This window comes from Zea mays, chromosome 8 (assembly GCF_902167145.1).
Source record: "Zea mays cultivar B73 chromosome 8, Zm-B73-REFERENCE-NAM-5.0, whole genome shotgun sequence".
Classification (NCBI taxonomy): Eukaryota; Viridiplantae; Streptophyta; class Magnoliopsida; order Poales; family Poaceae; genus Zea; species Zea mays.
Window position 1 is genome coordinate 39,777,888 of NC_050103.1, and position 27,289 is coordinate 39,805,176.

Sequence of the window (27,289 nt, forward strand, 5' to 3'; positions counted from 1 at the left end):
TTACTCTTTGCAACGATTTATTAAGTGCAATTTATCGGACATTCGGCAAAACACACATGTCGAGTGCCATTCTTGATGAATAATGACGGGAACATTTCTCACACCTGAGAATAAGCAATATATCGACGAAAATTAGTAATTCTCGTCGGTTCTTGAGAACCGATGGGACTTTGTGGACAAGGTTTAATTAATTTCTGTTGACCACCGACGAGAATCAATTAATTCCGTCGGCTTTTAGTGGCCCACGAGAGTTATGCAAGCTGCAGCGGACACGGCCGACGTGTGCGGCACAAAGCCACAGGGTACAACAACATGAGCCTGTCTGTCTGTGATCATATGATGTTGCGGCATGTTCCGTCGCAGGGGTAGGGGCAGTCGATCGCCTTGACTTGAGCTCGACCGAAGTACCAGTCGCCCACTGACTTGGCAATCCCCTGCATTCATAATTTGCTTTCGTAATACTAATATATGTATGGCTGCAATGCAACGGTTTGGTTGGTTTATTACCCTGCTTTGGATGGCGGGGGAGGCACCTGCCGCGTGGCTCCAGCTCCAGGTGGCCGGCAGCTCGGACTGGCAGTGCGCGAAGCAGGAGTTGATGAAGAGCCCGTTGTTGCTCCTGGAGCCGGCGAAGCGCCCGCCCAACACGGACGCTACCATCTGGTCCCTGAAACCTGCACGCGCTAGCTGTCGCACTAATTGGTGGATCGGATCCAGTGGTGTAGAAACAAACAAAGGCACGGGTGGGTTGGACCTTGCAGGAATTTCATCTGGGTCGCGTCGCAGGCAGAGTGGTTGGACTTGCAGGCTCGCCAGGCTCCGCTGGGGTCAGCTCCGCTGGGTGCCAGGCTCTCCTGTATCTGTAGATCGCATAGCTAGATCGTTGGATCGATCTTTATATTAACGCAACGCAAGTGTGCATGTAGTATATATGTACCTGCCAGGCGTCGTACGCTGCGTTGAGCAGGAAGATGGGGGTGTTTACGCCATCGATCACGTTCTGAGGGAAGAAGCACTGCATTCAACTCACAAGGAAATTAATTAAGGAGCATGCATGCCTGCCTGCCATTTGCTAGCTACTGGAACTGCAAGTGCGAGGAGGAAGCTAAAGCTAGCAACAGCGGCTAGCGCGGCGGGCGTACTACGCACGTACCGAGGCGGTGTCCAAACGGGCAGTGCACGCCGGCGGCAGGTTGGGACCCACCCCCTGCATGGCCACGATGTCGGAGTAGTAGGACCGAAGGCTGCGCCCGCCGGAGACGTCGATGCTGCACCAGGCACCAGAGATATTGATGGAGCAATGCAACAGATACTGTAACAAACAAATAAATAAAAGGTTCGTTAATTTGGTACGTCTCCCCCACGTACGTACGCGTCGAGGAAGAGGCCGGCGTCGGCGAGGCACTTGACGGTAGTAGTGGTGGTGGTACCGCCGGCGGCGGCGGCGTTGTTGGACCGAGGGAAGAAGGCCTGGAACTGGTCGCAGTGCAGTATGACCGCCAGCCCGCCGGCGGAGCAGCCAGCGAGCAACACCTGGTCCGCAGCGGCCATCCCGATGGAGAGGAGGTGCCGGACGGTGGCGTCCCAGACGCGCTGCCCGCGGAAGTAAAACCCGTTCACCTGCAATTAGTGTATTGATCGTCAGGTCCACTAATCGAATTGAGCATGCCCATGATATGGCTATGTCGAAATGATGTGATTTTTAACAATATACTAGTTTCTACTCCTATGCAGGTAGTGTTCAGAGGAACCCACTGGATAAGACAATGGTCCGTGTTGCAAAAAGAGGAAAACATGACACAAATCAAGTGGGGATGTCGTGCGCTTGAGACTACAATGATGCAAATTTTCTCATACAACGGATGGAGTTTTAGTAATCGAATTGGTTTTTAGTAGATTTCGAAATATGGTTGTTCTTGAAATATTAAACATCATGTGTTTTGGTTTGAGATGTAATAATTGAACAGCCACATGCATCTATTGATGCAGAAGCTGGAATATTTCAATATATTCCCTATTCTAAAAAAAATGATATATAGACGACGAGGGTTGTCGCTGTGCCTTGTCGAAGGCTTCGCCGGCGAAGGACGCGCCGTCGCAGTAGCGGATCTTCACCCGGTTCCAGTTGTAGAAATCTGTCCGGACCGATGCAGGGCGACGTACGATCGAGAAAAGGATCGATCGGAGTTGGTTATATATGTATACATATATACATTGTCATTCAAATTAGACGATGGCGTGAACGTGAGACAGCGTACGGACCAGGGTTGTCGACAGGGCTGCTGCTCATGATGCCGGAGAAGGGGATCTCCTTCTCCATCAGGTCCGACGAGCCGCGCCGGCTCGCCTTGCGGAACTGGCACGCCCTCACGTTGTTGCACCAGCCGCCTCCCTGTTCAGACGACGTGCAGACAGACAGTAGGCGTTGCGTTTATATATTAGTATCAACTGTAGAATAAAGGCGGAGGTAGAATTAGGAATACAGAAGACGCGCTGAGGCTGCCTCCGACGGCGACGAGACGCATGCTGCGGCCTGCGGCTGTGTTACGGGAGCCGCCTGATTCAAATTTGAATTCTCGTTTTATTGGAACGGCTGGTATTCAGGCGGAACAACAAGGATCGCACTCGCACGCATGTTTAAGAGTGTGTTTGGTTAGGAAATCAATTAGAATGAAATAGTTCTATTCTCGTTTTTGACAATGTAGTCATTCTATTCTTCGTTTGACAAGTAGAACGGGGCCACTCTATTTTTTGTTTGTTGAAGAAAAGCATATGAGTATAGAGGGGAGAAGATGAGGGAACGCTTGCATCTGACCATTTTGGTGGAGCGGAAGCACGCCAACTATTTATGATAATTTTCTTATGAAAATTTCAGGAGCCGTTCCGCTCCCTTTTTATTAGAAACCAAACATAAAAAAACCAGAATAGAGTTGTTTCATTCTTCTCCATTGCTCAACCAAACATACCCTAACTTCGGAATCAAGATTTTTTGGCTCGAACAAATATGAAAAAATCAAACTGGGAGGGCCTAGCGGCTGAAACTCAGCCCTAGGATCCCATACAGGCCCACGTCAGGATTGGTTTGCCTCTTTGCACGTGCAGGCACCAGGCCAGCTACTGCTAGGGCAATTCATTTGCCTATCAGGGCGTCGGCTCATAGCTCTTTCGTGGCTACGGGTAGGTAAGCGTTGGCGATGGGTGGTGATCATGGCGGCCGTGGAGGTGGTAGATGTGAGGGACAGATATCCCCGAATCCACTAGAAGGCGAAAGACTTTTGCATGGGGCCACAGACCAATTACCCCGCAAGGCCATCTCGTCGTGGGCCGGGCAAAGACTACAAGTGGAATGGGCCGACCCAAGAAGGCAATGGACTCATGTCCGGATCGTCCGTCGGATCGTGCACAATCTCAAGAAACCGTTCGTTTTTCCCGCGCCTGGCGCCCTTGAATGCCAGGGTGGTTCGGGGTAGACTCGACGGGTTTTTCTGGAGATCGGTTGAGTTAGTTCGCTATTAGCTAGGAGATATGCTGAAAGAATGTGATCATCATGTACGTAGGGAGTATCCCACGGTCGTGTATATAAGGCCCAGGGGAACCCCATCATTTTCATCTCATTAGCCTTTCTCCATTTAGGAGATGCCACTTGTAACACATCACACATATAGACCCATCCCAGGAAGTAGGGTATTACACCTCTTAAAGCGGCCCGAACCTACAGAAAATCGTCGGTCTCTCTCTCTCTCTCTCTCTCGTGCTCCTAGCACGAACCATCGAGCTACAATCAACAACACCGTCCTACCCAAAAGTACCGCAAGGGTATCCCTGGGTGTGCGGTCGGACTCTAAACACCGACAGCTGGCGCACCAGGTCCGCTGATCGGAGCTAACTCAATGGCCATCGTCTTCAAGAGCAAGATCACTCTTCGCCCAGGAGCTATGTTCTGTTTTGGAACCATATCATGCATAGCAGACAAAGAGGGAACTCTGCACCACGTAGCGGATCCACCCGAGAAAAAGCCTTCCTCGGGAATCCCGAGGGAAGCCAGAGCAAGACTGTGGGAGGCGCCACCGCTCGCAACTCAGGAGAAGATGATCCCTCACAGACCAAGGATCGGGAACCCTCAGGAAAAGAAAGATCGACTGGTCGGGGTCTCGCTTACCCAGAGAACTCTGTTGTCCACCTCGCCCACAAAGGAGTGGACACAAATCACTCGGAAGAAGGAAACAAATGTACCGAGTCAGGGGATGAGAACACACCGAGCCACATTTCCGATACTTCCGCCCTCAAAGGAGGACGGAAAGAAGAGCACCGTCGCGCCATCTCCTTTCTACCCCGACATCCTCTTCATACAGGGGAGATTAGAGTCAGCACCTGTCTTCGACGATGAGCCTACCATGCAAGGGGAGGTGCCTCCCCAGCGTGAAGCGCGGTGACGGTGGAACAGACGCCGGAACATGCGGTGACATCATGAAGCCGGGGAACAGGATCCGGCGCAGCCCGTATACCGAGACGAGGCCTCATAAGTGGGAGAAACTCTCGACGAACGAGTATACCGAGAAAGGCGTAACTCTCGCCATCGCGATCGCCGACAAGCTCAAGACCGGGAGCGAGAGCTAGCTGAGCAGGATGCCCGGCTACGACGAGAAAACCTTCTCTTCGCTCGAAACCTGTATCCCGATTTTGCTCAAGCAATGAACACACCGAGTGAAGTCAGAGGGGTACTGGCACAGATAGCTGACGGTCTCCCGCGAACCCCAGACGCGGAAGGCTACCGGTGGCTTCTTACTCAGGCAGCTAATCACCTTCTACCCCTCGCTCATCCTGTGAACGACCTACGTCACGCCATCAACAGCCGGCGAGACGCGCGAAGCTCCATCAACGCTTCGCGCGACCGATGACACGAAAATGAGATAAGGTGCCATGAGGAGTACGACCGGGATCATGGCGTACCAGCACGGAGTCATGCCACCCGAGTTGAGTCGGCTACAGCCTCAACTAGTGGGCCGTTTCAGGGACAGTCGAGACGACCTACTACCGACTCCCCTCCCCGGGACCAGCGACACAAACACCGGCAGGAGGACACATGCGGAATTTCCACTCTTACTCCACGTCTCCGGGTCATCCATTGGCCTCCCAACTTCAAGGTCCCCAACGTCGACAAGTACGAGCCTAAGCAGGACCCGGGCAGCTGGTTGGCTGTATAAACGACTGCCGCCCAGGCCACCGGGGCGATAGAGGACGTCATGACTGCGTACTTGCCCATTGTCCTGGGGCAAGACGCGCTACAGTGGCTCTGAAACCTACCCGACACTGCATCGACGATTGGAGCGACTTCAGTCGTCGCTTCATCACCAATTTCCAGTCCCTCTCTGACAAACCGGCGCAGCCATGGGACCTCAAATCCATCAGGCGCCAGAACGATGACCATCCGATCATTCCTCAAAAGGTTTTAAACAATGAGGAACGACATCCCCGAAGTCGCTGAAGTGGCCGTAATTGAAGACTTCTATCGGGGATCCAACGACTCGGTTTTCATCCGAGCCATACTCTAGAAAGCACCAGCCACCTCCGAACAATTGTTCTGGGAGGCGGACATCTACATCACTACGGATGAACGGGCCCAGGACCTCATCAGGGGCACAAAATCCGCGCCATCCGCACCACGGTGGGATGCAAACCAGCAGCTGGACAGGCGCTGGGAGAAGAGGCCTCGCGAGGAGGTGCACACCGCCGGACCACCTGCCGCTCGGGCTCGCGGCGCACCCCACGGAGGGGTACGAACACTAGATGAAATCCTCGACTCCCAGTGTCCGTACCACAAGGACATGCGCCACACCCTGCGGAACTGCAGATACTTCAAGCACTCCATCGGGCACGACCGACCATTCTAGCCGCTACCGCCTCCCCCGCCACGAGGAGAGCCTAGCAAGCCTAGGCAGCCTCAGTAGCAGGAAGGGGGAGGGGTGGAGCTTTCTCGCGCGTTGACTCGGAGGTCAACGTCATCTTTGTAGGTCATGGGGCACAAGAAAACAGAAGGCAGCAAAAGCTCAACAACCGGCAGGTCTTAGTGGCCACCACCAGTGCCATAGCTCCCTACCGGTGGTTAGAGCACGCAATAACCTTCAGCCGAGCTGATCAATGGCTTAACTTTGATCATCTCGGCAAGTACCTGCTACGGTTGATCCGGTGATCCGAGAAATCTGGGTAAAGAAAGTATTGGTAGACGGGGGAAGCAGCATCAATGTCACTTTCCCCTGGACACTCCAGGCCCTGGGGGTTGCTATCAAAGACCTCACTGAGTCGGATACCCCCTTCTTCGGCATCGTGCCGACTGAAGGGGAGTACCCACTCGGACACATCTACCTGTCCGTCACCTTTGAAACCCCAGAGAACTTCTAGAACCGAGTTCCTGAGGTTCGAGTTGGCACGTTTCGACTGTGGGTACAACGCCATCATCGGAAGACCAGGACTGGCGAAGTTCATGGCTATTCCGTATTACCCGTACATGATATTGAAGATGTCGGGACCTCAGGGGGTCATCACCGTGCATGCTGATTTCCAAGGCGCCACAGAGTGCTTCCAGGGAGCCATTCAAACAGCTCTCACTGTTGGGCCCCCGGTAGCTCTTCACTCACAGGCAAACAGCGGACTGGAGGAAGAAAGTCTCACGATCCTCTTAAACAAAGCTCAGACCGTGACCTCTATATGCCTGACTGAAGAAACTAAGAGGGTTAATCTGTGATTCTTTGATGAACGCAAGACTACCATCATTAGCTCCAGCCTTGATGACAAATAGGAAAGAGCGCTCGTCCGATTCCTGCAAGATAACCGATATGTATTCGCATGGCAACCTGCAGATATGCCGGGAGCCCGAGAGAATTGGCCGAGCACAAACTTAAAGTGTATATTCAGGCAAGACCGATTCGATAGAAGCTGCGTCATTTCACGCCTGATAAAAGAGAAGTCATAAGTGGAAGCTAAACCCGGAAAAGTGTGTATTCGGAGTACCAGGCTGAAAGCTGCTCGGGTTCATTGTCAGTCATCGGGGAATAGAAGCAAATCCAGAGAAGATTCAGGCCATCATAAGAATGGAAGCGCCACGGTCGCAGAAAAAGCTGCAAAGGCTCACTGGGTGCATGGCAGTGCTGAGCAGATTCATATCAAGGCTAGGCGAGAAATGAATGTCATTCTATAAATTTCTCAAGAAGGTGGACAAATTTCAGTGGACCACAGAAGCGCAGGAGGCTCTAGAGGCACTGAAGAAATTGTTGACCACTCCGCCAGTACTGAAGCCACCACGCCGAGCTATGCCCGGCCAGCCAGTAGAAGATTTGCTGCTATATATCTCCTGCACGACTCACGTGGTAAGCACCCATTAGTAGTCGAGCGGGCGAAAGAGGGGCACACATACCCAGTGCAACATTCGGTTTACTTCATCAGCGAAGTCCTCGGACCCTCAAAGATAAGGTATCCTCAAGTTCAGAAGCTGTTGTACGTGGTACTTCTAACCGCTCGCAAGCTCCAGCACTACTTTGACGACCACAAAGTCATAGTAGTCACAGGATTTCCAATAGGCGATATTCTTCACAACAAGGAAGCTATTGGGAGAATAGGCAAGTGGGCGTGCGAGCTTGGAGCTCATGATATAGAATTCTGACCCCGCACGACGATGAAAACTCAGGCACTGGTTGACTTCATATCAGAATGGACTGAGCATTAGGTCCCGGAAAGCCTAGAGGTCACTGAAATATGGAGGATGTACTTTGATGGCTCGCTGAGACTACAAGGAGCAGGAGCAGGGTTTCTCTTTATTGCTCCCAGAGGTGAACAACTCAAGTATGCACTCCAGCTTTTGTTTCCAGCATCCAATAATGCAGCAGAGTACGAAGCACTGGTCCATGGGCTAGGCTTCGCGGTTTCACTCGGCATCAAGAAGTTAATGGTGTACGGTGACTCACTGGTGGTCATAAGTCAAATAAACAAAGATTGGGATTGCTCGACCGACTCAATGGGCAAATATTGTGCAGCAGTGCGGAAGTTGGAAGACAAGTTTGAGGGATTAGAATTCCACCACGTGGAAAGGGATCGCAATGCAGCGGCTGACGCATTGTCAAAACTGGGATCCAGTCGGGCCCAAGTTCCACCTGGGGTCTTCGTCCAAGAAATACAGCAACCGAGTATTGCCACAGATCAGATGGAGGAATGCAACGCTCTGAGTCAGGCAGAGGCAGATCCCAATGACTAGAGAGAGCCAATCATTAGATACATAAAAAAACAAGGAGGAACCGGATGACAAGGCCGCGACAGAGCGCATCGCGAGACAGTCGGCCCAGTATATCGTCATAGGAGGCCTGCTGTATAGAAGAGGCGCAGGAGGGGTCTTCATGAAGTGCATCCACTTGGCTACTAGGAAGCAGCTATTAGATGAGATTCATGCCGGGCATTGTGGCATACATGCAGCATCAAGGACTCTGGTGGGAAAGGCTTTCAGATCCGGGTTTTACTGGCCGACTGCGAAGAACGACGCTGCCGAGTTAGTCCAGAAGTGCGAGGCATGTCAATTCCTGTCAAAGCAACAACATCTACTGGCACAGCAGTTGCACACTATTACTATAACCTAGCCGTTTGCATGCTAGGGTGTAGCATCCCAAAAATTCAAATTCTGAAATTTTCTCAAACTCGCCCTAAATTCAAAATGAATTTCAAATTTCATTTCAAAATGTTTGTTTGCGAGTTGATATCAACAAATAAAGTATAGTGGTCTATATTCTCTCTAAAATCCTCCTCAAAATACCCTACAAATATTTCCTCAGTGATCCCCCTCAAATTGTTTACAGAAATACTGCCCAGATATTTCCCTAGTGATCCTCTTCAAGTTCTTTCCAGAAATACTGCCCAAATATTCCACCGATATATCTCCAGATATTTTCCTCCTGAGAAATACCTTCAGAATCATTTTTCAAGTCCCTATAAATATTTTCTTCATAACTTTCCTCATGCTCATACGTATGCGTATGCCTCCAGTGTCATACGGTGAGCTCTACAAGCAAATCTCACTTATACAAGACAAATACATGCTAATCTCCCACTAATCCTCTCATCCTCCCACTAATCCTCTCATCCCTCCCCCTAATCCCCCCACCATGGCTATAAATAGAGGGGCAAGGGCCTCCTCTCATCCCACCCCAAGCCATTTCATGGCAACTCTCTCCCCCCCCCACACACACCCACTCCATGTTCCACACAAGCACACACTAGCACAAGGATCGTTCGATCGTTCTTCGATCGTTCGTCCCCCTGTTCTTAGTTTGTTCGTTCGTTCGTCCGATCGTTCGATCGTTCGTCCGATCGTTCATGGTTCGTTCGTCCGTTCGTTCGATCGTTCGATCGTTCGTCCGTTCGTTCGTCCAAATAATCTTTTTCCTACCGTTATGCTGCCGAAATTCCGATCGTTCGTTCGTTCGATCATTCGATCGTTCATCGTTCGTTCATAGTTCCTATTCATCGTTCATCGTTCGTTCATAGTCCCTATTCATCGTTCTTCCAGATAATCTTTGTCCTGCCGTTATGCTGCCGAAATTCCGATCGTTCGTTCGTTCGATCATTCGATCGTTCATCGTTCGCTCATAGTCCCTATTCATCGTTCATCGTTCGTTCATAGTCCCTATTCATCGTTCTTCTAGATAATCTTTGTCCTGCCGTTATGCTGCCGAAATTCCGATCGTTCGTTCGTACGATCATTCGATCGTTCGTCCGTTCGTTCGTCCAAATAATCTTTTCCTGCCGTTATGCTGCCGAAATCCCGATCGTTCGTTCGTCCGATCATTCGATCGTTCGTCCGTTCGTTCATAGTTCCTATTCATCGTTCATCGTTCGTTCATACGAACTATTCACTATCACTATTCACCATTACTATTCATTGCTACTATTCACATACACTATTCATCATCGTTACTATTTATCATTACTATTCATCATCGTTACTATTCATCATCGTTACTATTCATCGATGATATCTATAATTTCTTTTCCATCGCCACTATTCATCGTTACTAATCATCGTTACTATTCATCGGTCATCTAGTCATCCCAAATTTCAACTACTTATCCATCATGCTGTCCAGTCCACCTAAGACCAGCCAGACCCATGTTCCAATCATACGAACTCCGGTGACTGTGGTTTTCCTTCCAGTGGGAACTTCCCATCTGGTCACCCATCCCAGGTTTCTCCAAGTTGAGCACGCTTAACTTTGAGATTCCTTCGAACCAGGCTCCCAAACTCAGATTCCAATAATTCTCGTTTCTAAATTCTTATCAAACTATTCCCAATCCAACCATGTCATCCCTTAAGCATGGTCCATATTCTAGAAAACTCCCAAAATACTCTTGTCCCATATCATGCCTATAACTCTTCTGTTCATACTAAGTCAGACGATTCATTCGTCACTATTCTCACCAACAGTGAACTTCACTGTGCTACACCACATACACCTAGCTATAAATACCCCCAGCTACCCTCTCCCACTCCACACACTCAACACCCTCAGCCAAGGCTAACACCCCACCCACTCAGTTACTCTGCTCTACCGACTACACGCATAGTGTCGCTTCGCCTCCAGTCCACCCTCCTGGTAAGCACCTCCGCTCCACCACTAGTAGTATCACAACACCACATGACACATATTCTACTCAAGACTCTACCCATCCATGTATCACTATTCTGACCACTATACTAAATATTTGTTGGTATACTTGCTCGTTTGTATGTTTGCTTGTTCATGTTGCATAGTTATCGGAGCGTTCGTGCCGTCTCGTGGAGGCCAGATCCGCGAGTCTACGCTAAGCGGTGGAGCCAGAAGCCAGTTCCGCGAGCTCCCCTTCCCCCTTCGCCGAATAAGCACGGCAAGCTCACTGGATCCCTTTGATGCATAAATTACCTATGTTTTACAACCACAACCCTCAGCCTGTTATTTTATGCATGATATGATTTTAAGACAAGTTATTATGGCCACCCAGCCGCTTGCCGCAATCAATCCCTGATATATTTGTTACAAAAGATTTGAGGAAAGGTGTGAGTTTTCAAAAGAAAATGTTTTTCAAAATGTGTATGATGAAGGGTTTTCACCCTTATCACCTTTGAGTAGGGATAATCAGGGACTCCCTGGTTTAGGGGAGGGCCTAAGGTGTTGGCTCAGCTGGTTTAGGCGTGAGCAGAAGGATTGTCCCCTCGTATAAGGACCGGTTTGTCATCTTCACTACCTGTACTCTTTAATAGTACAACCACTCGAGACTGTGTGGGCAGTCACTCAATCTGAACTCGTACGGTCCAACCCCAGGGTTATGAAGGCTGGGGAGCACCGGGAGGATAAGGAGGGGGAAAGTTTTGTCCGGTTTGGACATGGTGGTGGCCTGACTCCTTCCGGATAACCGTTAAGGTTAGGACGTGCGGGGAAAGAAAGAGATTTGGATTCGGATCTCATCGGCCATGAGATCGCAGAGCCGGACTAGTGGGTAAAGTGTACACCTCTGCGCAGAGTTTGAAAACCTATTCGAATAGTCTGTGTCCACAGGAATGGACGAGTCTGGTATGGTATGGCAATTAATGTTTTGTTTTCCAAAAAAAAAGAGATGCCTTTTGAAAAGTGGTTTTTAAAAGGTTCGGCGGTTGAGCCGTGAGCTATGGTGGACGGGAAATCCAGTAGCTGTTTTTGAAAATGAAAACTAGTGGGAAACTGCTGAGATACCTGGATGGTTTAGTCCAGGGGATTTTGTTATAATACTGAAAAACTTCCTGCTCCTTTTGGAGAGGATGCGCTTTGCAAAAATACAAAATGTTTTTCAAAACAACTCTGCATAAAATATTGCTGTTTCTGCAAAATATCTTGAGCTCCACATATTCCATGCATTATATCTGATTTCCCCATTCCGCGGGTGAAGGTGGGCTGCTGAGTACGTTTGTACTCACCCTTGCTTATTTGTTGTTTTTTTCAGAAAAAGGAGATCGGGTAAGAGTTACGACTGTTCCCAACCTTGTCTGTGGCTGTTGGACCGCTGATTTGCTTCGCTGCGTATATCGGGCTGCTTCAGCCCCACTCTGATGATATGTCCCGAGTTGTGGACCAACTCTTAAAGTTGTTCGCCACCTTTATAGGTTTGTCTCGTTTAAGCAGATCTGAAATCATCTGATGTATAAATGTGTTTACTAGCCTCCTGGGACTAGTAATTGTATCACATTTGAGTCCCAGAGGATTGGGGACGCTTCAGGTGGTATCGGAGCTGTTAGGTTGGCCGCAGGACGTAACCCTTAGCCTGATCAGAAGATTTTGAGTCCAAACTATTTTCTTAAAAAATCTTGCTCTCATCCCTTCATTTCAAAAATGCTTTCCCCCTTTCCTTCTCTCAGAAGTCAGATGGAGGTTCAGTGCCAAACCAGCTTCTGCCAGAATGAAGATGGTTTCCCCAAGTTGCTGAGAGCATGCACAGTCCGCCTCGGAATCAGGAGTCTGCCAGAGTATGATGGTCGTGAATTCGTCGAGCAAGGCACAGAGAAGTGTGTCGTGACTGTATACATTGGATCCAGTCCATACCATGTGGAATGGAGTGTCACTGCTGCTGGGCACAGATTCAAAGACACCTGCCAAGTCGTCACCCGCAAGGCATTGAGGACCCTGTGTCAGATCTATGAAGAAGAAGTGGCCGACACCCCGCTCAGATTCTTTCCGCCCTTTCAGAGAGACCGTCCCGCTTGGATGGCCAGGATGCGTGCATTGGAAGGGCAGCAACTGCTTGAGGATGACCCCACAGTCGTGTACCTCACTGCATACCTGCTCACCCTTGATGCACAGTATGATTTCTTGGCTCGGCACCACCGTCAAATGATTGCCCGAGCAGAAGATGCAGAGAAGCGCAACCGTCAGTTGCATGTGGATCTCACCACAACTCAAGCCCGTGTAGCTGCCTTAGAAAGTCGTGAAGTCATTGCTGTTGAAGCCCTGAAGCAAGCCAAGGATGAGCATGTCCAGAAGCTGATGGAGGCCTACTTGGTAACCCATAACCAACGTAGAGCCCTGCGGATCCAAGAGCCCGCTCCATCCAACCATGTTGAACCCACCAAAGCTGAAGACCCCCAGATTCTTGAAGGTCACCCGGTCTCTATCAGAGGAGAGAAGAAGGCTTGGGAACTACCGGAAGGAGCCATAGTCTTGGAAGGAATTCCAGTCTTCCCTCAGGCTATGGATAAGCAAGAGCACCCTGAATCCTCCCAAGATCCCCCGCTAGAGATGTTTGAGCCCCTCACCATGAAGAAGATTCCAGCACCATCCCTTGAGGTCAAGGAAGAAGCTGCAAGCACCCCGCCAGCACCACCGCCCTTTGAGGAGCTACAAGAGCCAGTCCCGCTTGAAGAAGAGTTCGACCCCGTGCTGCCATCTCAGTCGCTGCCAGAAGAAGTCATCAACATCAGCTCCCTGTTGACCCATCCAGGAGATGTCTCAGATTGAAGTTGTGAGCCAGCCTTGCCAGAAGAGAAGCTGCCTAGTCTGAAGTTAGTTATGCCAAGTCCTCTGCATGCATTGGGTAGTGAAGTTTTTCTTCACTTTGGCTAGAGCCCTGCATGTATGAGAGGTAATCGTGTAGCCTCGTGTTTTCAAAAACTCTAATTGTGTGGCCCCCTAGGGCATTTCAAAATGAATTTTGCTTGATGTTTTCTCCCCTTTTGAGTGCATATGTGATGCTTTAACGTTAGTGCTCATAAGTTGCAATTAGCATAGTTCTCAATTCAGGAGCCAAGCAATAATAGTTATGCTTAGCCCCGAATCTGAGTAGTCCGTGCTTTGGAAAAACTCTATTCTTCCCTTATTCAAAACATTTGATTTGTTTGTGCTTATCATTACTGAGCTTGTGTGTTTTCTTTTTTTTAAGAAAGGTTTTCTCTAAAAACATAGATCACAAATTAGAGCTAATCCTTACCTTATGCTTCCATTCTCATCTTAACCCATCTGAAGAGCAAAGTGCCTTACCCAAGAAGATACTGGGAAGCTTACCCTTGAAGCCTGGAACAAGCTACAGAAGAAACCAGTCCAGCCGCTCAGTCAAAAGGACCGACCATGAGAATCAAAGCACTGCCCCTGAGTCAAAGTAAATAGGAAAAGAGGACAGAAGGAGTTATTACCATACAGAGAGGCAAAGATTCTTGGAACCAGAGACCACAAACATCAGGGTCATCGACCCCACCACCCACCTGTGCCCCCGCACGCGTGCCCGCCTCCATGCGCACTACCACCGCCCCACGCCCCCTTTGCAGCGCACTACCGCCACCCACCCCCCTTTGCAGCGCACCCACCGCCGCCATCGTCGCCGGCAACACCAAGTCCCCCCTCCCCTTGTCGCGTCTACTGCCGCGTAGCACCTGCTCCATCACCACCACTCCGCAACCGAGCACCCACACTCGCCTATAAAACCCCCCACCAGCTCCCTCAGTCCCCATCCCAAGCAAAACACTCCAGATAAAACCCCCTCTTCCAAATCTCAAGCAACTCCATTTTCCACTCCCTCGCCCCTAAGATCACAATGCTCGGTGATTCTTGGGTTGAAGACTGTTGTATATGGTTCAACATCTTTGGTTTCCTCCTCTATATGATGGTAATACTCTTTGATAGAATCCTCCAGTGGGAAGAGCAAAGAGAAAGAAAGGGTCAGTGAAAAGAAGATAGCGAAGAGAAGATGAGAAGAAGGTTGTCCCAGAATCAACCTTGTGTCAGTCATCCCTCCACAGCCAGCTCAAGCAGCAACAGCAGCAGAAGGACCCGTAACACCCTTGTTATGTGGTACTTCAAGGAGTTCAAATCCCCAAGATTCAAGAGTTCTACCCTCATTCTTTTTAAGTGGGGTAGTATTCTAGCAAGGTTCCTGCTATGGAGAAAAAGAAGAAGGCCTGTAGCAAGCTTGTGGAGGACCAGATCACCAAAGCATATAAGTTTCTGGATGAGAAGTGGTCACCCAAGTTCCGTTGATGAAGCACTAGAAGAGCAATCAAGGAAGGAATCCATGTGGGAGTTCGCAAGAGAAAGGTTTGTGTGTTGGCATCTATGCTCCTTCAATAAGCAAGCTGCCAAGCGAAAGCTAGAAGCCTGAAGATGATCCTTGAGTAGCCAGAATCAGCGTTTGCAATCAGCAACCAGATGCCCCTCAAAGGCCAGATCTTGTTGAAGTTCCATCTCCTCGAAGAGTTGCAAAGTGAAGATATGTAGCTGAAGTAAAGCTATACCCATAACCCTTCTAAGCCGAATCTCGAGGACGAGATTCCTTTTAAGTGGGGTAGATTTGTAGCATCCCAAAAATTCAAATTCTGAAATTTTCTCAAACTCGCCCTAAATTCAAAATGAATTTCAAATTTCATTTCAAAATGTTTGTTTGCGAGTTGATATCAACAAATAAAGTATAGTGGTCTATATTCTCTCTAAAATCCTCCTCAAAATACCCTACAAATATTTCCTCAGTGATCCCCCTCAAATTGTTTACAGAAATACTGCCCAGATATTTCCCTAGTGATCCTCTTCAAGTTCTTTCCAGAAATACTGCCCAAATATTCCACCGATATATCTCCAGATATTTTCCTCCTGAGAAATACCTTCAGAATCATTTTTCAAGTCCCTATAAATATTTTCTTCATAACTTTCCTCATGCTCATACGTATGTGTATGCCTCCAGTGTCATACGGTGAGCTCTACAAGCAAATCTCACTTATACAAGACAAATACATGCTAATCTCCCACTAATCCTCTCATCCTCCCACTAATCCTCTCATCCCTCCCCATAATCCCCCCACCATGGCTATAAATAGAGGGGCAAGGGCCTCCTCTCATCCCACCCCAAGCCATTTCATGGCAACTCTCTCCCCCCCCACACACCCACTCCATGTTCCACACAAGCACACACTAGCACAAGGATCGTTCGATCGTTCGTCCCCCTGTTCTTAGTTTGTTCGTTCGTTCGTCCGATCGTTCATCCGATCGTTCGATCGTTCGTCCGATCGTTCATGGTTCGTTCGTCCGTTCGTTCGATCGTTCGATCGTTCGTCCGTTCGTTCGTCCAAATAATCTTTTTCCTACCGTTATGCTGCCGAAATTCCGATCGTTCGTTCGTTCGATCATTCGATCGTTCATCGTTCGTTCATAGTTCCTATTCATCGTTCATCGTTCGTTCATAGTCCCTATTCATCGTTCTTCCAGATAATCTTTGTCCTGCTGTTATGCTGCCGAAATTCCGATCGTTCGTTCGTTCGATCATTCGATCGTTCATCGTTCGCTCATAGTCCCTATTCATCGTTCATCGTTCGTTCATAGTCCCTATTCATCGTTCTTCTAGATAATCTTTGTCCTGCCGTTATGCTGCCGAAATTCCGATCGTTCGTTCGTACGATCATTCGATCGTTCGTCCGTTCGTTCGTCCAAATAATCTTTTCCTGCCGTTATGCTGCCGAAATCCCGATCGTTCGTTCGTCCGATCATTCGATCGTTCGTCCGTTCGTTCATAGTTCCTATTCATCGTTCATCGTTCGTTCATACGAACTATTCACTATCACTATTCACCATTACTATTCATTGTTACTATTCACATACACTATTCATCATCGTTACTATTTATCATTACTATTCATCATCGTTACTATTCATCGATGATATCTATAATTTCTTTTCCATCGCCACTATTCATCGTTACTAATCATCGTTACTATTCATCGGTCATCTAGTCATCCCAAATTTCAACTACTTATCCATCATGCTGTCCAGTCCACCTAAGACCAGCCAGACCCATGTTCCAATCATACGAACTCTGGTGACTGTGGTTTTCCTTCCAGTGGGAACTTCCCATCTGGTCACCCATCCCAGGTTTCTCCAAGTTGAGCACGCTTAACTTTGAGATTCCTTCGAACCAGGCTCCCAAACTCAGATTCCAATAATTCTCGTTTCTAAATTCTTATCAAACTATTCCCAATCCAACCATGTCATCCCTTAAGCATGGTCCATATTCTAGAAAACTCCCAAAATACTCTTGTCCCATATCCTGCCTATAACTCTTCTGTTCATACTAAGTCAGACGATTCATTCGTCACTATTCTCACCAACAGTGAACTTCACTGTGCTACACCACATACACCTAGCTATAAATACCCCCAGCTACCCTCTCCCACTCCACACACTCAACACCCTCAGCCAAGGCAAACACCCCACCCACTCAGTTACTCTGCTCTACCGACTACACGCATAGTGTCGCTTCGCCTCCAGTCCACCCTCCTGGTAAGCACCTCCGCTCCACCACTAGTAGTATCACAACACCACATGACACATATTCTACTCAAGACTCTACCCATCCATGTATCACTATTCTGACCACTATACTAAATATTTGTTGGTATACTTGCTCGTTTGTATGTTTGCTTGTTCATGTTGCATAGTTATCGGAGCGTTCGTGTCGTCTCGTGGAGGCCAGATCCGCGAGTCTACGCTAAGCGGTGGAGCCAGAAGCCAGTTCCGCGAGCTCCCCTTCCCCCTTCGCCGAATAAGCACGGCAAGCTCACTGGATCCCTTTGATGCATAAATTACCTGTGTTTTACAACCACAACCCTCAGCCTGTTATTTTATGCATGATATGATTTTAAGACAAGTTATTATGGCCACCCAGCCGCTTGCCGCAATCAATCCCTGATATATTTGTTACAAAAGATTTGAGGAAAGGTGTGAGTTTTCAAAAGAAAATGTTTTTCAAAATGTGTATGATGAAGGGTTTTCACCCTTATCACCTTTGAGTAGGGATAATCAGGGACTCCCTGGTTTAGGGGAGGGCCTAAGGTGTTGGCTCAGCTGGTTTAGGCGTGAGCAGAAGGATTGTCCCCTCGTATAAGGACCGGTTTGTCATCTTCACTACCTGTACTCTTTAATAGTACAACCACTCGAGACTGTGTGGGCAGTCACTCAATCTGAACTCGTACGGTCCAACCCCAGGGTTATGAAGCCTGGGGAGCACCGGGAGGATAAGGAGGGGGAAAGTTTTGTCCGGTTTGGACATGGTGGTGGCCTGACTCCTTCCGGATAACCGTTAAGGTTAGGACGTGCGGGGAAAGAAAGAGATTCGGATTCGGATCTCATCGGCCATGAGATCGCAGAGCCGGACTAGTGGGTAAAGTGTACACCTCTGCGCAGAGTTTGAAAACCTATTCGAATAGTCTGTGTCCACAGGAATGGACGAGTCTGGTATGGTATGGCAATTAATGTTTTGTTTTCCAAAAAAAAAGAGATGCCTTTTGAAAAGTGGTTTTTAAAAGGTTCGGCGGTTGAGCCGTGAGCTATGGTGGACGGGAAATCCAGTAGCTGTTTTTGAAAATGAAAACTAGTGGGAAACTGCTGAGATACCTGGATGGTTTAGTCCAGGGGATTTTGTTATAATACTGAAAAACTTCCTGCTCCTTTTGGAGAGGATGCGCTTTACAAAAATACAAAATGTTTTTCAAAACAACTCTGCATAAAATATTGCTGTTTCTGCAAAATATCTTGAGCTCCACATATTCCATGCATTATATCTGATTTCCCCATTCCGCGGGTGAAGGTGGGCTGCTGAGTACGTTTGTACTCACCCTTGCTTATTTGTTGTTTTTTTCAGAAAAAGGAGATCGGGTAAGAGTTACGACTGTTCCCAACCTTGCCTGTGGCTGTTGGACCGCTGATTTGCTTCGCTGCGTATATCGGGCTGCTTCAGCCCCACTCTGATGATATGTCCCGAGTTGTGGACCAACTCTTAAAGTTGTTCGCCACCTTTATAGGTTTGTCTCGTTTAAGCAGATCTGAAATCATCTGATGTATAAATGTGTTTACTAGCCTCCTGGGACTAGTAATTGTATCACATTTGAGTCCCAGAGGATTGGGGACGCTTCATAGGGGCTAGATATGATCGGGCCCTTCAAGACAGCTCAAGGGGGATACACTCACGTACTGGTTGACATTGACAAATTTACAAATTGGATAGAATACAAGCCAATCGCCTCTTTGACATCAGCAGAGGCAGTGGAGTTCATTCAGGAGATAATATTCAGATTTGGAATACCTAACAGCATCATCACTCACCTAGGGTCTAACTTCCCCAGCTCGGAGTTCTTCGACTTCTGCGAGCAGAGGAGCATTTAGATCAAGTACGCATCAGTGGCACACCCAAGAGCTAATGGGCAGGTGGAAAGAGCCAACGGGATGATACTCGATGCACTCAGAAAGAAGGTGTTTGACAAAAGCGAGAAGCTTGCAGGGAAGTGGATCAGGGAACTACCATATGTGGTCTGGAGCCTGTGAACCCAGCCGAGCCGAGGTCTACATGGAAACACCCCATTCTTCATGGTGTATGGGTCGGAGGCAGTGCTACCAGCCGATCTGATCTTTGGGCGCCCAAATTAACCTTTGAAAGCATAGTCGAAGCAGAAGCAACCAGGCTAGAGGACATCGATGTCCTGGAGGAGGAATGGCTAAATGTGGTAATTCAGTCGGCTAGATACCAGCAGACCTTGAGGCGCTACCACAACAAAGCAGTGCGACATCGATCCTTCGCAGTGGGAGACTTGGTCCTCCGCCGAGTACTTCGGGTCAAATGACGATAATGATTTTCAGGACAATAACAAGAATGGTAACTTGGGTGGAAAATGGAGTAGGGGGTCGGGTTCACTAGAACCATCAAACAGAACAACAGTGATGTTGCCAATGTTTCAGCATCTAAGCAAAACAACAATAAGGTCTATGTTAATTTTGAGTGATGGGAATCGGCTGCCACACCTTGCCTTGCACAGATGGATTTGGCACAGCCACAAGAGATCAGGTCTACGGTTAGTATTGCCATCATTGAAGCATTTGGTGGTATTCAGGAACTGTGCAAGACCATCGTCGCAGTAAGCATCGCACCAATTCGGTGAGTGAAGACTCGCTTGTTCGGATGGAAAAGCTTAAGGTAGGATACAATTTGGATGACCAGTATTCTAAAGGTAACGACGATTCCTCTGTTGGCTTCTCAGATAGTTTTGTTTATAATTCCTTTAAAACCATTGGTCTTCTAGCGAGCAGCAATCCTAGTTCAGTTGCTTTGTCTATTAGTCAGTTAAAACAATTAGAGATTAATAGAGTAAGGACCAGCAAGAACGTACGCCTAAGAATGCATTAGCTGTTTTTATGGAAAAGGATTTAGAAGAGGAGGAAAAGTTCGATCGTTTCATTTTAAATAATTTGTGTGGAGATATTATGCATGATGTGATGGATGGTAATGATGAGCTTATTAATTCAGCCTGTACAATACCATATAGTCATAGTTCCCCATTTTCAAAAAAGAAACCAAGATTGATTATTAATTAATTGTTTCCCAATGAAATGTATCTTTTGGAATAGTAATGAGTTTAAAGGCCTTAAAACATAGATTTGTTTTGGATCTCACCAAAGAATACAATCTTAGTTTTGTTGCCATTTCTAAACAGTGCGTAAAACCATTATAGATCAAGTACTAAGGAATTTGTGTGCTGGGAAAAATTACATCTGGCACTGCAATGAACCTCATGGTCGATCTGGTGGATGCTTTTAGGAATTGATCTTGATGTTTTTCATATAGGTGCCATTGAGGAAGGTGATTTCTTTATAAAGTTTAAGTTACATAATAAAGCAGATGGTTTTAAATGGGCTCTTGTTTCTGTATATGGACCTGCTCAAGATAGTCTCAAACAAGACTTCCTTTTAGAGTTAGTTCGTTTGAACAATACTAAGAGATCACATATTATCATTAGGGGAGATTTTAATATTTTAAGATCTCCATTTGAGAAAAATAATGATAGATTTGACCATCGATGGCTGTTCCTATTCAACGCCATAATTGATGGTCTTGATCTGAGAAAATGAATATGTCTGGCCGAAGGTACACATGGGCTAACTCTAGGGATAATCCGATATATGAGAAATTGGATCGGATTCTGGTAGCCACTAAATGGGAGGAAAATTACCCTAGAGCTTCAGTGCTTGCCCTCTCTAGAAATTTATCTGACCATACCCCCTTGCTCCTTAATACATGAGTTGTAACTGTTCAAACAATATCCCCATTTAAGTTTGAACTAGGATGGTTTCTTAGGGATGGTTTTGTGGATATGGCAAAAGATATATGGATCAATGAGACATGAGGATATAATCTGATGGAGAGATGTCAAGCTAAGATTAGGAAGGTGTGTCAATACTTAAGGGGTTAGGCAAAGCATACCTCTGGTATTTTAAAAAAAGAAAAAAGGAGATTATCTTTAAGCTTGATGAAATTGATAAGAGAGCTGAATCATCACCGTTGAGTACAACAGAGTTAGATCTTCGTAATTACTTCTAGAGCAGGCTAGCACAACTTCTTCGTGGAGAGAAAATAAAGTGGTACCAAAGAGTGAATGTCAAGGAGCTCCTAGAGGGTGACAGTAATACCAAATATTTTCAAATGGTAGCCAATGGAAAACATAGAAAGAATCGTATCTTTCAGATGCAAAATGGAGACCATATGCTCTATGATGATAGTTTCAAATTCATATAACCAGGTATTATAAAAATCTCTTTGGCCCACCATAAAGTTCGTCCTTTTTTCGGGACGAGGATCTTAGGGACAATATAATACAAGTTACACAAGCTGAGAATGAAGAACTATAACACTCCAAAATCCTATTCTAGATAAATTAGAAAAACTCATTACGTGATTTAAATAAATGTGTTTTTAAATAATAGATTACTTAAAAGGTTCTTATGTGAACTATCCTTTGTGCTAAAGATCTATTCTCTAAAAAGAGAATTAAGTTAAAACATCTCTTAATATAGGTTTTACATAAGAAATTATATCCTTTTAAATAAATATGTGAAGATTATAAATTTATTTTATTGTACTTCTAAAATGTGGCTATGTGTTCGAATTATTTTATTTAATAAATAGTATTGTAAAACATCTTACATGAATTATTTCTACTAATTTTTATTTTCTTAAATGGATAAATTAATTAATAAAAATGCTTTGCATTCAAGTTGAGTTTTTGTTTGTTGCAATTTATGCTTGAAATAAAAAATTTAACTTAGCTCTAAATTAGACTTGAATTTTAAATTTAAAATAGAAAGCATAAATTATAAATATAAGATAATATAATGGATCGATGTATGTTTGGTTAGTTTGTTTGTACACGACGTCCTTTAGGTAAAGTCGATACAAATTAGGATATCACAATAAGATATTTAAGAAAATATTCCTTTCAGCTCGCGTATAACACCCAAAAATTTAATTTAAAGTTTTAAATAAAAATATATTCTAAGATTTATTTAAATTGAAGGTCTAATATGATTAGTACAAATTAACAACAATAATATTAGAATAAAAGAGAGAAGTTAGAGTTCCTAACAAATAAGATATGATTGTAACAGAAAAGTACAATATTAGATCTGTCATGTAACCACACAGCTCCCAGCCTATATAAATACATGCCACCATAACACCTCAAGCCATCAATCATAGACTCATCTCCTCTATAGCCTCACAGCAGCGCTGCCACCATCCAAGCCACAGCAGCCCGCCGCTAGCTAAGCTCACAACCATAAGCCTCCATGACTAGCTCGTCGAAGTTTCACTCCCGGCTAAACTCTAGCGACAACTCCAGTGAGGAATTTATCTCTGCCCGTTCATCTTTTGGGGCAACCTAGAACATTGTCGTGACCAGCTCGGCGAGAGCTTCGTCACTGTGCTTCCGGTTCGTCGATCGAATCTCTCGTTCATCGTCAAAAACTGAGATGACCAATAACAACACGAGGTTGAAGGGTTTGATTGTAAGGTAAGTTAGTGGTAGGTTAGGCGTCTTTCCCACAAAATAGGTTTGACACTTCCCGTCTAATAGATAATCACCACCATAGGTCCTTTTACATGCAAGACTGTCATACAACATGAATGTAACAGTAGGTACAATCATGATAAGTTGGCAACAGATAGGTCATGCATATGTAAACAAACCTTTCTCATCTTTAACGAACTTAATTAACCAATCAGATTACGTCATGTCACCTATTTCTGTGCAACCCTACATATAGGTGATATGGGACGCCCTTGGCTGACTAATTTGGAAAGCTAGTGGAGGACTACCTTACTCGAAAGGGGCAAGGGCGATAGAGGAGTTGCTGGTGTAGGGAGGTTCTTGGGTCGATCATGTTGCGTGGCTTTTCGAATGAGGGATTCCTATATCGCTCTTCTCACGAAATTGTAGCGTGTTTTCTAAAGCTAGTTTAACTTTGTAAATGCCTCGTACTGGATCCCTAGCCATTCACCTCAGAAGAGTCTAAGGGCCTTGCAAACCCTGGTTAGATGGGATACACGACTTGTGGGTAAAGGGTGCAACCTCTATAGAGTGTAAAACTGGTATATCAGCTGTGCTCACGGTCATGAGCGGCTCGGACCCTCACATGATTAACTTATGGAATTAAACTTAATCTATCATTCACATTGCATTGTGGGTTTTATTGTTAATTGTGATCAATTATTTAATTGGGTTGGTATCTACTTATACTCGGTAACTGCTAATAAAATTTTGACAAACTTGTTAAAAGTAATGCTCAGCCTTAACCATTTTCTTTATTAAGCCTTACACTTCACATGAGCCCCCACTATAAGTGAGCTCATGCACATTATTTCCAACAACTTGTTGAGAGATGAACGTATGTGAGCTCACTCTTGCTGTACTCACATCCCCTCAGGTCAAAAATAGGTACTACAAGATGAGGAGCATGAAGGATGCCGTGATGAGTTCGTGAGAGGTCTAGACCGTCGTCTCCTAGTCAACTATGGTTGTGGAGGATCATTGTCTTTGTATGATGTATTTATTTAGCTATTTTGTACAGAACCTCTATTATATAAAAAATGTGACATTCATTTCTGTACCATGAGTTATCATATGTGTGAGACTTGATCCTAGCACACATTTGATTCGTGCCTGAACTTGCCCTTAAATCTAAGTGTGACAAGAACTCATACAGGCTTTTTAAGAGGAAGAAGTCAAAGCGGCGGTGTTTAGTATGGAACACAATAAGGCACCAGGGCCTGATGGATTCCCAGTGGAATTTTATTAAGTCTGTTGGGATGTTATAAAAATTATCTTTTGGCTTTGTTCCAGGAGTTCCATGCTGGGAACCTCCCTTTGTATAGTCTTAACTTTGGGACTATAATCTTGCTTCCTAAAAGTAATGAGGCGATTACTGTTCAACATTATTGACCGATATGTCTTCTAAATATCAGCTTCAATTTTTCACAAAAGTTGTGACTAAGAGGATTACAGAGGTTGCGCAAAAATGTAATCAGTCCCTCGCATACTGTATTTCATCCAGGAAGAAATATCATGGAGGGTGTGGTGGTCCTACATGAGCTTCACACCAAGAACAGAGATGGGGTCATTTTCAAAATTGACTTTGAGAAAGCTTACGATAAGGTGAAGTGGAGCTTTGTCCAGCAAACCCTTCATATGAAAGGCTTCTCAAGTATGTGGTGTAGTTGGATTGACACATTTATGAAAGGGGGGCATGTTGTGGTTAAAGTTAATAATCAAATGGGTCTGTTTTTCCAGACTCAAAGAGGGGTGAGACAGGGTGATCCATTGTCACCCATACTTTTTAATTTGGTAGTAGATATGCTTGCTACTCTGATTAATAGAGCAAAGGAAAATGGGCAAGTAGAGGTTTTGATACCGCATTTGGTAGATGGAGGGCTTCCCATTATGCAATACGCAGATGATACAATCTTGTTTATGCACCACTACCTGGAGAAGGCAACGAATATGAAACTCATATTATGTGCCTTTGAGTAGCTGTCGGGTATAATGGGAAGGCAAAAGAGGATGAAGGGAGGTACACAATGTTGTTTGGGTATAAAAGTGAAGCATCCCTTTTAGATATCTTGGTATTCCAATGCACCATCGCAGGTTGAATAATGGTGATTGGAAAATAGTGGAAGCAAAATTTGAGAAAAAGCTGAGTAGTTGGAAAGGAAAGCTCATGTCAGTGGGAGGGCATTTAGTGTTAATTATTTTTGTACTGACCAGTCTAGTGATGTTTATTATATCTTTCTTTGATGTACGAAAAGGGGTGCTAGAGAAGATAGATTATTTTAGATCACGTTTTTCTGGCAAGGTGAGGGCCATAAGAAAAAATATTGGCTGGCTACATGGGATGTAATTTGTCAACCTAAAGAGTTAGGCGGGTTAGGCATACTGAATTTAGAGATACAAAATAAATGTCTACTAAGAAAATGGTTGTATAAACTTCTTAATGAAGAAGGAATGTGGCAATCTTTACTGAGACGAAAATATTTGGCCAATCAAACATTATCGTAGGCACAACGACGGGCTACAGATTCACACTTTTGGAGTGGCCTTATGAAGATTAAGGATCTATTTATTATTAAAGGTACCTTTAAAGTACATGATGGGTCCCAAGTGCGTTTGGGAGGACAATTGGCTTGGGTTGGGGGCGCTAAAATTTCGATTCTCTCTTCTGTATAACCTAGAAAGGAGGAATAACTCAAGTGTTGCATTTGTCTTCTCCACGATACCCTTAAACTTATCCTTTCATAGGGGTTTGGTACACCAGCCAAGGGCCCAATGATTTCAACTAGTAGCGCTGGTGGCGCATACTAATTTGAATACTAATAGGGATTCATTCAGATGGGACTTGACTGCTAATGGGTTGTTTACTGTTAAATCCTTGTACCGGGCAGTTCTCAACAATGGAGTGGTAATTAATAACAAGGACCTTTGGAAACTTAAGATACCTTTGAAAATAAAAGTTTTATGTGGCACCTCAAAAGAGGTGTGTAACCTTAACAATGGATAACTTGGCTCGGAGAAATTAGCAAGGTAATCAGAGCTGTTGCTTTTTAGCACACCGGAGACAATAAACCACCTATTTTTAGGTGTACTTATGCGTCTTTCATTTGACGTTTGGTATAGATAAGCACATGGTTAAGACCTCCCCGTGATGTGAATGATTTGTTTGGGGACTCGGCAAGGGTACTGTTGGTCAAATCACGCCGTTTACTACTAACTGTAGCATTTGCAATTTGTTGGGCCATTTGGTTAAATAGGAATAATGTGATTTTCAATAAATCTTCTCCTAAATCTTATTTGCAGGTAACCTTCAGAACAACCTATTGATGTCGCTTCTGGCCACAACTACAGCTTAAGATGGAGGACCAAGAGGTAATAAAGTCTTCATGTTGTAATGTGGAGACGGTGCTTCTACAATTTTTTTCACAATTTTGAATGGAGATTCGCTTTGCGTTTGACTTTGTAGTTCCTTTGGTTATGTCTTTTGGTGAAGTCGTCTCATGTGTCAAGAAAGTATGCTGCCTCCAGTTGTAAATGTTGGTCATAACCTCGTTTGAGGCTAAGATTAGACTATATTTCTATTATCTTAAAAATATATATACATAGCCATCAGTTGATGAGCAATTAATCATCAGGCATCGATCACCGGCTGGTGCATGCATTCAGGGGGTGGTAAAACAATTGCAGGTAGTAACTCATCACCTCCAGGTTGACGATCCAGCTGTTGTTCCCTGCTCCGGAGCCCGGGTGCAGGTGGTAAGCAGGCGGTGTTCCGTCCATGCACACTGCCCCCCAACAGATAGTACGTACACACCGTTATTAATAAAACACCGGCAAACATGGCGCTAAGCATAATAATCATACCGGCTCCCAAGTCGACGGCGGACTCGAGGATGGTGATGGGCACCATGAGGGGCGCAGGCGGCGACGTCACTGCCGCCGCGGCCCGCCTCCTGCGGCTGCGACGACCAGCTCCTCTATTCCTGCTTTTCTGCTCGTCCGCAGCGGCGGCGGCGGCGGCGGCGAAGTAGCTACCTATGAGAATAGCGACGACGAGGAGGAGGAGATGCTGCCTGCTGCAGGGTCGTTTGGCAACAGCCCCATGCACCCCCATCTATCGTCGACCCTGATCTCTCCCTCGGCTCTAGCTATCCTGTCGTCTCTGTAAAGAAAGCTAGCAGAAGCAGATAGGTGTATCCAAGGAGCTCAAGCCAGCAGCAAGACTTTATATACTTTTTATATACTGTGTATATATACTTAACCCGCGCATAGCAAGGGGATGACGCACCTAGTAGCTAGCAGCATATATATCTAGCCAACAGCAAAGAACCATCATAGAACCATATCACGCCGCGGCTGCGCTCTATTGTGTGTAGCTAGACTGCAGAGTTGAGCTAAATATTG

General features: G+C 46.0%; 1 protein-coding gene across 2 annotated transcripts; it reads right to left on the bottom strand.

Annotated features, from left to right (window-relative positions):
• On the bottom strand, positions 1 to 27,289 carry LOC100383497 (uncharacterized). 2 transcript variants are annotated; one of them, XM_008657060.2, is made up of 10 exons: positions 26,750 to 27,289; positions 26,588 to 26,670; positions 2,263 to 2,392; positions 2,062 to 2,135; positions 1,373 to 1,620; positions 1,154 to 1,268; positions 938 to 1,015; positions 755 to 860; positions 508 to 674; positions 1 to 434 (listed from the first exon to the last, which is right to left on the bottom strand). In XM_008657060.2, exons 1-10 carry the CDS (start codon positions 26,997 to 26,999, stop codon positions 333 to 335), a joined length of 1,353 nt encoding a protein of 450 aa, XP_008655282.1. In that variant the 5' UTR covers positions 27,000 to 27,289; the 3' UTR covers positions 1 to 332. The 2 variants fall into 2 exon arrangements, with proteins under 2 accessions (XP_008655282.1, NP_001169616.1); NM_001176145.1 differs by lacking the exons at positions 2,062 to 2,135; positions 2,263 to 2,392 and having other exon boundaries at positions 113 to 434; positions 26,750 to 27,043.